Source organism: Sinocyclocheilus grahami, unplaced genomic scaffold, assembly GCF_001515645.1.
Source record: "Sinocyclocheilus grahami isolate Dianchi unplaced genomic scaffold, SAMN03320097.WGS_v1.1 scaffold1337.1, whole genome shotgun sequence".
In the NCBI taxonomy this organism is placed as follows: domain Eukaryota; kingdom Metazoa; phylum Chordata; class Actinopteri; order Cypriniformes; family Cyprinidae; genus Sinocyclocheilus; species Sinocyclocheilus grahami.
The window spans coordinates 36,323-50,543 of record NW_015506516.1 but is presented as its reverse complement, the minus strand read 5'-3'; the positions used below and the strand labels follow the sequence as shown (position 1 = coordinate 50,543).

At 37.1% G+C, this 14,221-nt stretch overlaps 2 protein-coding genes across 2 annotated transcripts; both read right to left on the bottom strand.

Annotated features, from left to right (window-relative positions):
* Positions 1-947: 947 nt before the first annotated feature.
* On the bottom strand, positions 948-2,662 carry LOC107569346 (nociceptin receptor). The gene is made up of 2 exons (XM_016255421.1): positions 2,648-2,662; positions 948-1,862 (listed from the first exon to the last, which is right to left on the bottom strand). Exons 1-2 carry the CDS (start codon positions 2,660-2,662, stop codon positions 948-950), a joined length of 930 nt encoding a protein of 309 aa, XP_016110907.1.
* Positions 2,663-4,335: 1,673 nt separating this feature from the next.
* pthlhb (parathyroid hormone-like hormone b) lies at positions 4,336-5,102 on the bottom strand. The gene is made up of 2 exons (XM_016255419.1): positions 5,014-5,102; positions 4,336-4,738 (listed from the first exon to the last, which is right to left on the bottom strand). Exons 1-2 carry the CDS (start codon positions 5,100-5,102, stop codon positions 4,336-4,338), a joined length of 492 nt encoding a protein of 163 aa, XP_016110905.1.
* Positions 5,103-14,221: the final 9,119 nt, after the last annotated feature.

Sequence of the window (14,221 nt, the reverse complement as noted above, 5' to 3'; positions counted from 1 at the left end):
AACTACGCCTTTGTCTCTTTGTTTATTTTGAATACGCGCCCTCTAGCGGCGAAAATATTGTGTCTTTAACTGTTAATGAGCGCAATTTTATATTTTGTCACCGCTGAGGCGAAATTATATTTAACCTAGAACAAAATGTGATTGTATTGCGATGTAACCGGTCATTATCAATCATACCTACACAAGTAACTTCCTAAAAATATTAATGCAGATGTCAAAAGACTAAACTACAAAAGTTGGATTACACTTTATTCAGAGACTGAGTTTTAACTCAGAAGCCACAGTTACGGTACGGTACATTGACTAAACATGAGTACTGTTATTTATAGCTTAGAGATAAATGTACGCATCACAAACAATATCTACTTCACCAGCTAATAACTCATCAACAGTGATGCTATAGATAGGGCAAAAAAAAAACATAAGTTCAAAAAGAAAATTCTAAAGATGGCTGCGCACTTGTTTCTCTGATGCATAATAAAGCAAGAAGCCTTCACAGGGATTATTGCTTTTATAAAACGGTTATTCCATATACGTAGTAAGGTTTCACAAAAGAAAACAGAGCAAATAAAGTGTATTGATATTAATAAAAACAGTATTCTTCCACCAAACAATGTAGCTCCTCAGAAACAGTTGTGGTTGCAACAAAGTGATTGTCAAGCAGCACACAGACGTAAACAAAGGTGTGTGTTTGTAGAGTAATTTACAACAGCTTCGAACGCAGCTCAACCAATCAGAATCAAGGACCGGAATTCTCCGTTTTACAAGGACTATATATACTAGGCCTAATTAGTGGCCCAAACTCAAGTACATTTAACATTGCTTCGTGGGTGAAATTCACACAATTAGGAATTTTGCAGGAGGGCATCTCCTTGAACCAAACAAACCAAACTCTCCTGCAGTCTTACATTCAACATGCTCTGCATGAACCGAAACGTTCCGGATGCTCAGAAACTCTCCGTCACGCTGATGACCTGCGGGTGGACCCGTTTCCTATTGCACTTGAACAGCCAATCTTTCTTGCGCCTGTAGCGCTTGGACAGCAGAACGTAGAGGACGGGGTTCACGCAGGGGTGCAGATACTGGAGAACCGTGCAGGTGAAATAAAACATCTCCCATGAGCGCCCGTGCTGGTACAGTCCCAAATACACACACAGCTCTAGAACGTACCCTGGCAGCCAGCACAAGGAGAACATCCCGGCGGCCAAGAACACCATGAGAGACGCCCGCCGTGTGTTCCGGGTGCTGGCGAAGGACATAACGGGTCTCTTGTGCAGGAAGAGAGCCATACGCACAGAGTTGACGGCGATAACCATCATTGGGATGAGATAGAAAAGCACAAACTGGCTGAGAACGACCTGGTAATGATGTTCCTGGGTAGTGGGCAAACAAACGGTGCAGTTACTCAAACCTGGGCCTAAGCTTTCCTTAGTGGCGAAAATACGCAACGGCACACTTATAAAGAAACTCAAGGCCCAGACCAGAATAAACAAGAGCACCACAAGATCCATGGTTGGAGGACGGTAGGGGTTGGTGATGATCATGGTGCGAACCATAGAGACGGTGCACAGCGAGTACGTGCTGGCGGCCAGGGAGAATGCCAGCAGAAACTGATAGACCTTGCAGGACGTGATTCCCAGAGGCCAGGAGAAGCTGACCGCCGAGTGGACCGTGAAGGGGATGAGGAGGAGCATGAGGAAGTCAGCCAGAGCCATGCTGAGGAGAAGAACGTCCAGGCGGTTTTTACGAAAGCTCTTGTGTTTGGCGAAGAGAGAAAAGGCCAGCAGGTTGGCGCAGAAACCGATGCCCACTATGATGCCACAAGTGCAAGCAAAGATCACTCCATAACTGTTAGTGGCTCCCTGTGAGAGACAACACAGGGAGCATCTAAATTCTTAGATGTGTGAATCCAGTCAAATATATTATTATTATAGATAAATATCATTTAACATATTTAAAATAAAAAATCGATATACTTTTGTATAAAATCAATTAAATTATAAATTATGCACACTATAAAAATTTAAATTATGTGAAATTAAATGTTTTATTATACATTTAAATATATAAAACAAATAAAAATGTGTATATATATATATATATATATATATATGTTCAGTGAACCTTTGAATTGTTTTTTTAAATTATATATAAAAATAAAATAAAAAATATATATATTTTTAATATATATATTTTTTTATTATTATTATTCCTCAGTAAAACATCATTCAAAGGTTCACTGAATTCAGAAGTCAATGCCAACTTGCCACATTTTTCAGTTGGCTACTGAAAATCATAAATTGTAAAATATATAGTAAAATAAACAAGTAAAATAATTGTTATTATTAATGAATTAATAATTCATTTCACATATTGCCAGAGAAAATTAGTTACTCACCATCTCAGACGTTCAATTAGACATCCGTGTATTCGCAAATACATCCGTCATTTATCTGTGCTTTCAGATAAGATTCAACAAATCATTTTTAATTGAAAGAGATTAAGACATAATCTCGCTGTGAGAATACAAATAAAACAGGCAAGCTTTCCCTAATACTTCCATTAGAATAAGTGCCATTTACAGAGCCAAAAAGGACATGACAAATGTCCATGTGTCAATGAGGTCTCCCCGTATGTCAGCTATTACCTGCTGCTTTTCCATCTCTCATTCTCTGATCGGAGGCTCATTGATTTGTGATTGATCTCTGGCTCTTCTGTGCTGTGGTTTATGAGTCTTTAAGGCATGGCATGTGATCCTAAAGCACTCGCAGGAAGTTGACAGAAGGTTGCATTTACCTCTCCATCCATTAGCACGTGTAGTGAAAGGTGTATAATTGTTGTTAGAGCCATTTTTGTGTCTTTATTTGCCTTGTATTTGCCCTCTGAGCTCAGACACATGTCCACACATTGATTGATTGTTCCACCGTCCTCAGTCACTAGTAGTAACCGCTACCTAATGATGAAAGAATAAAGTGACACTTTGCATGCATAGAAAAATAATCATAGTAAAAACTGCAATCATATGGTGCAAATCATGAGAATGGATTCGGAGTTGCTGTAAAATAAGCTTGCATTTAATTCTTTTGTGAATTTCTCATCAATTTATTTACTGAAAATAGCAGAGCAATAGCTAAAGTAAAAGAATAGTTGAAAAAGAAATATTTATATGTATATAAAAATATATATGATTATTTTACTAGGTGTATAAAAATATAAAAATATGTTTTGAGCTACATTTAAATTCTTAGATGTGTGAATCCAATAAAATATAATATTATTATAGATAAATATCATTTAACATATTTAAAATAGAAAATATATATACATTTGTATATGTAAGTATATATATAAATATATTTTTATATAATTTTTATTATTATTACAGGCAAAAATTACATTTATAATACAAGTAAAAAAATATAAAAAAATATTTATACACACACACACACATATATAAAGTTTAAGAAGTTTAGGAAAAAATATACAAATGTTTGCCTTACATCATTTGCAAATCTTTATAATATAATATGTAGTGATGTAAAGGTGTTGCTTTGCATGCATAGACAAATGATAATACTAAAAACAAATCATGCATGAGAATGAATTTGGCGTTCCTGTAAAATATATTTTAGTAGCTTTATTATGTATTGCTCATCTATTAATTTTTTTGAAAATAGCCGAACATTAACTAAAAGAAAAGAAAAGCCGGATAATACATTTCGAAAAATAGAAAAATACCAAAAATCTGAATGTGGACCGGCATAACTATCTAAAGTGCATTTGAAAATCTCCTCAAAATCAGCAGCATTGAGATACATTCAGGGAATAAATATTCCAATCAAATAAATTAAATATTACATGAAATGTCTGACTGAATGAATACATTTAAAACAGGGAACTCTTGATTATAACAAATGCAAATTAGTTTGTATATGAAGCGCTTTCTACTTATCAAATGAAACTCTAAAGTAGAGAATTGATTAGAGGCTAATAAAGGCCTTTATTTTAAACGAAATATAAACCATGATTTAGTCACTTTTTTTTTTTTGCAGAAGAGTCCTCAGTCACATCCCATGCCAAGGTGAAATAGTCTTTACATTTTAAAGGTGCATTCACTGACAGCAGTTTAATCAATGGAGGTCGCCTGAAGTCTCTTCTAATAGGCGTTGCAACTCGACTGCTACTTTATCAGGCAGCAAATCATGTGACCACATTCTGTCACTGTTCATCTGCATAAAGCCTGCTCCATTTGGTCAGATTGAGTCACTTCTGTTGCTCCGAATCTCTGTCAGTGTGATCGTCCCTTCATTCTTATCCAGGCTCTTTTACTGGTCTCTAATCAGTATTTGCATACGGAAGCCACACACCCCTGTCTCTCCTTCTATCCAGGTCTCTCCATCTCCCCAAACTCATCTTCCTCTTCCTCTTCGTCATAGCTTTCAGTGGCTGCTCCTCATATCTCCGGGTCTTGCTAGTCTCTTGTGGTAGGTCGTCTCTCGTCCCTACAGTCTCCATTTGAAAGCTCAAGGGGACGTTTTTGGTGCTGCTGATGGGTTTGGGCCGGTGGGCGGTGGACCATAGCGGGATCTGGACGCTTCCTTCACTCTGACTGGGGGAGTCCCATGCCTGAGCCGTGTGCACCTGCTCAAGCAGTTCCTGTATCCACATACGTCTCTTCCGGTCATGCAGGGATCGACCCCTGTCATGCATCATCTGTGCATGACCGACTGAACGCCGCCTGGGATGAAGAGAGAGAGAGAATATAGATATTGACTTTAACCTGAACTCACATGCAAAGATGTTGGCATTTGACTAGTAGACTAGTAGGATGCTTTAATAGAATGATATCCCCTTTACTGCATGCAAAGCAGTGCATTAACTTTGCATGGGCTTCCTAAAAGATGTAGAGTCCTATTTCTTCTATTACCAGCAGATGGCAGTCTCAACACAGCTCTGACTTTTTGAGATCTGTCAGAAATCAAGCAGTAAGAGGCTGAGCAGATCATGACTTACTGTCTGTTGCCGAGAACATTAGTGGGTCTGGGCTGGATCGGTATTGGGATGGTTAACAGGAACACAGCAAACCCCCAATGCCTCAACATACTGCTGGACAACTGAACACAGGAGAAATTCACAAGGGCTATCAAATAGTATCTACTGTACATATATACATATATATATATATTAACACACTCACACACACACATATATATATATATATATATATATATGTTAATATTTTACTACACATATTAGTCAAAGAAACGGGCAACAAATATAATACAGATTTATAATACATGTAAAAATGTTTTATATATTTAAAATGCAATATTAAAAAATATTTGCCTTTAATTTATGTTAATATTTTACCACACATATTAGTCACAAAATAGGCAACAAATATTTATAAGAATATTTGACTTACATCTTTTGTAAATCTGAAGTATTTTTTAATTTAAATATAATGTGATATTCTGCATACACATTGGCTATATACATATATATATATAGATGTATAAAATATTATAAATATATAGAACATATTTTGATATTCTACTAGGTGTATAGGTAAAAACACATTTATTCATATATTTATTTATAAATAATTGCAATATATATTTTTAAGAAGTTTAGAAACAAATTATTATAATATTTATCTTACATCATTTATAAATCTGATTTGAATTTAAATATAAGATAATACTTAAATATTAATTTTAAATATTTTAAATATTAATAAATATTACATATTTTACATATTAATTTAATAATACTTTTTGAATACTTTTTTCACCTTCTGCATGCATTTTAATAAAAAGTATTTGCATAAAATGGAAATAGTAATTGAATGATATAATTAGACAGCAATTGACACAAGGTGTAATACATTAAACTGATGTTGTAAGGCTTTGACATTGATAGTATACTCACATGTAATGCCACTGCTGAGTCGATCGGTTATTGCATGTTACTGCCACCGGCTAGACGTGTTACAGCTGTTGAAGAGCCACATGTGACTGTACGTTCATTAAACCAAGAGCATCAGCTGCTGCATATATGAAGCATGTTAATATGTCCAAACTCCACTGGTCCAGAAGACAAACTCTTCCTATGTCTCCTTCTAGAGGGTTTGAAGGAATGAACACAGAGAGGGAGAGGGAGAGAGGACCAGAGCGATGGGCGTTAGATTTATTGCACCAGTGGGTCATGTAAATCCCCTTTGCTGTTCACTGCAAACTGGTATGGACAGCAGGCGTTGCAACAGAGAAAATTAGTGTGCACTTCATGCTTGTCTCTCTCTCTGTGTGTGTGTGTGTGTGTGTACCTGGTATTTATCATGTTATGGGGACCAAATGTCCCCATAAGGATAGTAATACTAGTAAATTTTGACCTTGTGGGGACATTTTTGAGGTCCCCATGAGAAAACAAGCTTATAAATCATAGAGAATGAGTTTTTTTGAGAAAGTAAAAATGCACAGTTTCCTGTGAGGGGTAGGTTTAGGGGTAGGGTTGGTGTAGGGCAATAGCACATACAGTTTGTACAGTATAAAAACCATTAAGCCTATGGAATGTCCCCATAAAACATGAAAACACAACAAGTGTGTGTGTGTGTGTGTGTGTGTGCGTGTGTGTGTGCGTGTGTCTGCTGCCCATGAGTGCCAAAGTGTAAACTAGACTGACAAACCACACACACACTTCAAGAAATGCACAGGCAAACACCTTCATTGGAAAGAGGGTGGTACGTAGGTCTCTCTCTCTCAAAACACTCATGAAGAGCTCAGGTTTGGCCAGGAGGGGGAGCGTATGAGGAATAATCGCCCACTGATCTCTGACTTCAACCTTTGATTCATTTTTCTGTCTTTAGTGTTTACTACAACTATTAGGAGCTTGTCCACACACTGGGCTCTTTTAATGTATGAAGTAAATGCCGGAAAATACTTATTTTTGACTTAATTATTTCCTGAAAGCCATTTAAATGACAAATTATTTTTTACCAACCAATCTTCAATCTTCATTTAAACGATTCTTCTACCAACCAGTTCTTCATTTAAACGATTCTTCTTCCAACCAGTTCTTCAATTAAATGATTCTTCTTCCAACCAGTTCTTCATTTAAACGATTCTTCTTCCAACCAATTCTTCATTCAAACGATTCTTCTTCCAACCAATTCTTCATTTAAACGATTCTTCTTCCAACCAATTCCTCATTCAAATGATTCTTCTACCAACCAATTCTTCATTCAAACGATTCTTCTTCCAACCAGTTCTTCATTTAAATGATTCTTCTGCCAAACAATTCCTCATTCAAACGATTCTTCTTCCAACCAGTTCTTCATTTAAATGATTCTTCTACCAACCAGTTCTTCATTCAAACGATTCTTCTACCAACCAGTTCTTCATTTAAATGATTCTTCTTCCAACCAATTCTTCATTCAAATGATTCTTCTACCAACCAGTTCTTCATTTAAATGATTCTTCTTCCAACCAATTCTTCATTCAAACGATTCTTCTACCAACCAGTTCTTCATTTAAACGATTCTTCTTCCAACCAATTCTTCATTTAAATGATTCTTTTACCTAAAATTATGCTGCATTATGTTAAACGCCTAACATTGGTCTTTTACTTTCTGTGGAAATTCTATGCGAGAGCTCGGAGGAACATTATAGCTCATAGCGGAGACCATGAGACTCTCCCCTCCCAAAACATGGGTGAACCTGGGTGAAGAAAGTCAACAGCTTTGGCTGACCACTGTCCCAAGAGATTATGACCATAACCTCAGTGAAATCAAGCCTGTGGGTGGGTCTGTTCACCTCCTAAGCAAACGTAATGGTCAAGGTGGTTTTCGGGGAGCCCACAAAATAGTACCGCTTCATTTATAGGCTACGGAGCAAGAGGTTCACAACATAACTAATGCTCATCAACTACAAATTTGTTCTGTGTGACACTAAAAATATATTTCCATATTTATGGGACAGTGCATACATTGGAAAACAAACCGACTAACACTAGCGTTTAAACGTTTGGGGTCAGTAATTTTTTTTTTTTTTTTAGTCAGCAAGGATGCATTAAATTTATCAAAAGAGACAGTAAGGACATTTAAAATGTTCCAAAAGATTTCCATTTCAAATAAACGCTGTTCTTTTGAACTTTGTATTCATTAAAGAATCCTAAAAAAAAAAGTATCATGGTTTCCACAAAAATATGAACTGTTTTCAACATTGATAATAATCAGAAATGTTTCTTGAGCATCAGATCAGCAAATTAGAATGATTTCTGAAGATCATGTGACACTGAAGACTGGAGTAATGATGCTGAAAATTCAGCTTTGCATCACAGGAATTAAATTAATTTTAATATATATTCACATAGAAAACTTTTTTTTTTAATTGAAATAATATTTGACAGTTTTTAATGAATTTTTGATCAAATAAATGCAAATTGGTGATCATGACATTACAAAATCTTACCAACCCTAAACTTTTGAGCGATGGTGCAACTTTGGGTCTGTTCCACACTTATAACTATTGTATAAAGGCTTAAAATATGTGCTTGACAGATATGTTATACACTTTCATGAATGACAACATATAACAGCATATGAGTTTGAGGGGCTGCAACAGAAATGATGACAGAATTTGCATTTTTGTCACGTCTAATTTTCTCAATCTATATTTTCCAGAGAGTTTTTTTTTGTCTGCTGGAATTTTATTCGATTTTGAAGGCTTTAGTCTGAACATAGCCTCATAGTCATTTGTCAAATAAAATATGGTCAAATATGGCATTGATAAAGTGAAAAAGAAACTTTTTTTAATCTCCTAAAAACCATATTGACAAAAAAAATAGCCAAATATATATATATATATAGAATATATATATATATGTAAATATAGCCTGTATATAGCCAAAAAATGGTTCTTGATAAGAAGATCCTGAACCTGAAGTGCTGCAAAGAACCTTTATCTGTAGAAGTGCAGATTTTCTGCCAAATGTGTTTCGTTGCATGAATCCTTCATCTTCATTCGTTCTTCTCAGTAGCCTTGCACTTCTGAGAAACGTTTAATTTTTTTCTTTCTAGTCAGTGACAGCATCGTCTAGCAATGTTCAAAAGGGCTTGGCTCATCCACACTAAAGTCCAAAGCCCTGCGTTTTGTTTAACTGAGTTTCCTTTCCGCTTCCCGTGTACTCCTGTTTTGTTCTTGTGTTTGTTTTATCGTGTAACCGTGCGGGAACACATGACACGATTTCTTCCACTTGACCGAAGGGTTTTTAGCAGAAAATTCTGGCGTCCCGATTTAATCATGCTACCGAGGAACGTCTCGGATTTTTGCGGTCTTCTCCGTGAAATTGTTAAATGAATAAAATGTGTCATTTAACACCTCGTCGGTTCCCCCATCGACCACTGGCACTTGACCTTCTCAGCACTTGGACAAACTTTGATATGACACCTGTAGTCAAATGCCACTCCGAGTGAATCGTGGAACATTTGAGAAACATGCGAGCTCTGGTCCGACCCAACCACCCAGTATGCCATCTAACCGTGAGATTATTAAGACTGATGTCCCCAGCGAGGCCAATATTTTTTGTTCTACTGCAGAGCGTCGGCAATTTATCATCCAAACATCCCACAGGTTTGTGTTGTGTAGGTACTTTTGGATCTAGTCCGGCGGGTTTGATTCGGTGCCAGAGAAAACATGGCCGCCGTGCCAACAGGCCGTTTAGAGCCCGAGCTGTGAAAGCCTGTCTGAGGGTTCCAGTAAATCCTTCTGCTAGCAGGTAAGAAGTTTGGAAACCGATGAAGCAGCTCCCAAACCCCCAACACGCCTCCCACCACTGAACTCCACAAGCAGCGCTTCAGTTAGGTTGCTATTGTTTGATGAACAGACTCGCGTGTCATTTCATTCATTGACATTCGCACTGCATCGATACGAAGGCACCTAGAGGACTTCTTCATGAAAAGAGTATTCATAGAAACTCTGTTTAAATATTCAGCACCAGGGGCCACAGAAAGGACACACGTGTGTTCTCAATAAAAACTAGGTGAAACTTGTCAAAGTCAAACTTGATGTGTTCCTGAGTTTAGAAGGCATACAAGAGAGCTTTCACTTGCGAAACGCTTTGTATCAGCTTACAGTATACATTTTTATAGCATAATATATTTGAAGTCATTTTATAGAACGTATGTAAGTCTACACTGGCACCATTCTTCATTCTGATTAGCCAAACTCAATATTTAGTGTATGCAAAATTTTCTATAAAATGTGTTAAATAACTTTTGATGTGTTGAAAATAGTAAATAATTGTAAAATTACTTCTTTTTTTTCATAAGGCCATAAATAAATAAATATGGCAAAAATATAATCAAGTTAATTAATTAGATAATTTCTGTGCATATTGTAAAGTTATACAATATCCAAAGAACAATACAAAACTATGAGATAAACCAACACTTTTATATTCTTGATGATATATATATATACCTATATATATACACACACACACACACACAGTATATATATATATATATATATATATATTTAAATTTAAATATAAAAATACGTAAATTTTTTATGTAAATTTAATATTATATGTTAATATATATAGACAAATATATGTGATTTACTCATCAGTTTTTCATACACAATATTTCTTAAAATAGCATATAATAAACAGTGTTTCAGTCATTTCAAATGTTAGATTATAAATTATATACACAAATATGTGTGTGTGTGTGTGTGTGTGTGTGTGTGTATATATATATATATATATACAGTATATATATATATATAAGTCAACTAATTTGGCCTGTTAGTAATTAAAAAATAATAATCTTTTGGCCATTTTAGATTTTTTCTTCTCTAAGGCCTGTACTGTATATATATCAATCTATAATAGACAATAAAGGCAATTTCAGAGATGAAGGTAAATGCTTTCATGTTGTCGAGCAGGTGCCATCCCATGTGGTCTGTCAACATTTCAGCGGTCCAGCAAAGCGCCTACACAAACATGTTTCGATTTTATCTAATCGTCTGGAGGGAAAGTCCTTCCAGTAAACGCTTGGTTTGTTTAGCCCTCCACCATCCAGCCATACATAAAATATACAAATATTTACTGCATAATGGAGGTGAATGGGAGGTGTCCTTCTAAAATACCCACGCGTATCCCAGAACCCCATGCGACAGGGCAGATGAGTGATACGACACTCATGACACGAAAATGCATGAAAAAGTGCTGTGTTAGCGCTGGAACAACGGGGACCGGAGGGTGAACTGCAGAGGAGCTTCATCGGACTTTGGGGGCTCATACATCATGGGGCTCGATGTCTGTTGACCTCAATCATGAGCTGAAGATGTGTGTGTGTGTGGGGGGGGGGGGGGGGGTTTAGAAGAAGGCACACCAAGGCTGTGTGTGCTGCCACACAGTAAGGCCTTTTGCTGGCTGCCATGGCGATGGCGACCGCAGAATTGACGTGTTTACTTAAAAGCTAGTGCATAAGAGAACAGCAGACCACCGGCAGCTGCCACCCGCCAGCACTGGGCAAGGGCTACGGCTCATCTTTGTTGAAAATGGCTCAGGAACCTGCTGCCTGCACAGGGCCAACCTAAATTTAGCAACAAACTGAAAAAGCCTCCTCATTCTTAAAAAGCTGTTTAAGTTTCCAGAGCCAGAGGGTTCAGTGAGGGACAGGAATGGTCTGAGAGATGCGTTGTGTCTCGTCGCAGGTCCACGCGCTCTGTCATTCCTTGTGATTGTGCTTCCTGTGATGTAACATAAAACATGTCGACGTGAGGTTAAACATGCAGCACATTCAGAATTTGTCTGGCCCGCTGGTAAAATGGGAAAAAATTACATAAAAATAGCACCTGTTTTGCCATTATTTTTGGTGTAGGCCGACTGGTTTTAAACAGCGTGTGAATTATATAATGCATTTCAGAGGGATTAGAATTTTAAAGGACATTTCTATAAAAAAATTAAATTTTCATTGATAATAAACCAAAATTGTCTTTCAGCAACCCCAGTTCAGTACAGTACCTAAACATATTTTACCATGTGTAAATACAAGGTGCTGAAACATAGGCCTACCGATAAATTATAATAATAAACGTGTTGATGCTATGTGTGAATAAAGTCATAAGATTACCATTGTGAGCATGTACAAGGAAGCGCTGAAGTAATGCTACTTGAAAATAACTTCTGGAACGCTGCTCCAAGTTGGACATCTGGGTTGCCTTTTCACTCTCTCCGACATTTGGATACGATTGTCGCATTTCTCCCTTAAATTTCAGAAATTTCAAATTGGTCGTGAAGTAACTGTTACCCTCGGCTTATTCGCCATGGTAAAATGAATGATTCTAATGAATATAATGAATGTACGAATATATCGACACAAAACAAATGAACCCCAAAATGAACATTTTATGAATTAATTTGGTTCTTTATGTGATATGTAGATTTAAATGGGTTTATTAGGCGACTTTTAAGACACAAACCCAATTGTTTTGGTTTTCTTTGGAAGCACCCTACTATATCACTCTTAAAAATGTAGGTTCTTTATTCGTATCTATGGTTCCATGAAAAACCTTTAACATCCATGAAACCTTTTCATTCCACAAGAGGTCTTTATAGTGAAATAAGATTATTTGGATTTTTTCACATTAAGTATAAAATGGTTCTTTAAGAACTGTTCACTGAAAGTTCTGTGGGGAACCAAAAGAGAACACTCTTAAAAGTAAAGGTTCCAAAATGGGGGTTTGCAGTGATTTCATAGTAGAACCATTTTTGGTTCCCCAAAGAACCTTTCAGTGAACAGTTCTTAAAAAAAACATTGTTTTCTTAATGTGAAGAACATTTTAATAATCTAAAGAACTTTGTTTTCACTATAAAGAACCTTGAAAGGTTCCATGGATGTTAAAGGTTCTTCATGGAACCATCAATGGCAGTGAAGAAACCTTATTTTTTAGAGTGTAAAGGGACCTAAGTGTGTAGAAATTGGCTTTCATAAAATACAGTTATACTAAGCAGTTGTAATGTTGAGGATTATTCCGGTAATAATGGAGTATCGAAACACCCAGCCAAACTCAATTCATGTTAACTTCCCTGTGTGGGCCAGACCTGTGCATTGGGACAGTAGGTGGATTTCTCTTCAGGTGCTTGGGTAATTGTGCTTGGCATAAACTGCCAGTTCTTTGTGTCGGACCGTGAAAATAGGATCCTCAAGGTGAAATTCCTGTGCTAACATGGGGAAGTCACAATATACATGGTCATCTGACCAGACGGCCCCCATGGATTGGTTCAGTGGAAAACGTCCAGCCTGCACACAGTAGGTGGGCGTGGGTGGCGACTTCGCCCCTTTTGCCCACTCAAGGCCTCATAAAAACACCTGACAGTTCATATTGCCTTTGAGTACAACCCAGTATTGACACGAGCTGACCTCCATCAACACCAGCCAAACAAAACAGCAAAAATTCACATAATAATTGAACAAATAAATGGAGAACTTGTTTGGCACGCTGTTCATAAAGAGCTGGACTGGCAGGCTTCGGGAAAAGGAGTCTCACTTTCTCTGTAGTGAGAGTTGACATCGAGGTGTGTGTCCTATAAGCGCAGTTTGGACTGTCAACAGGGGAAATATACTGTACTAGGTTTTTCCAAGCCAGGACAAATCCATTCAGTGCTTGTGAAAAGCTTCCTCTCAATCTAGCACCACACCAAGGGCCTGATTCTAATTAGCCATGAATACAAACCTTTGAGACACTGCTTGTTGTACGCTGGTCAAGAGTAACATCCACGTGTCTTTAAATACAAAGTTCTGTCATGAAACTCTAGATGGCGCAGGCCGATAGGTTCTAACTCAATCTGATACAAAAACATCATTGGTGCAGCTGATTGGTTTCTTTTCACATCAGTAGCCATTGAGCTATATACTTTGCTAGTGCTTGCTGTAGCAGTTGCAGTGTGCTTCAGAAACCCTTCACCTTCCCCAGCTCCACCTGTATAGATCTGCTACTTGGTAATTTCATGCATTCTATGTATGCAGGGTTATTTCATATGTGTTAGATGTGCAACAGTGTTTAACATATTCACAGCATAGCTGATTGTACCGCAACTGTCTGTATATAATATATAATTGTCACGCACGGCTCATGTTTTGCAAATGAACAAACTGATAGTTTCACCTCAGCATTGGTTGAGTCAGTGATGCTGTGTTGAGCTGGTCGAGATG

What these genes read in the sequence shown, in the direction of transcription:
- pthlhb (XM_016255419.1), bottom strand. Translation starts at nt 5,102, where the DNA reads ATGTTGAGGCATTGGGGGTTTGCTGTGTTCCTGTTAACCATCCCAATA. An exon ending in AATGTTCTCGGCAACAGACA is followed by an intron (nt 4,739 to 5,013) that starts GTAAGTCATGAT and finishes TCTTCATCCCAG; the next exon opens with GCGGCGTTCAGTCGGTCATG.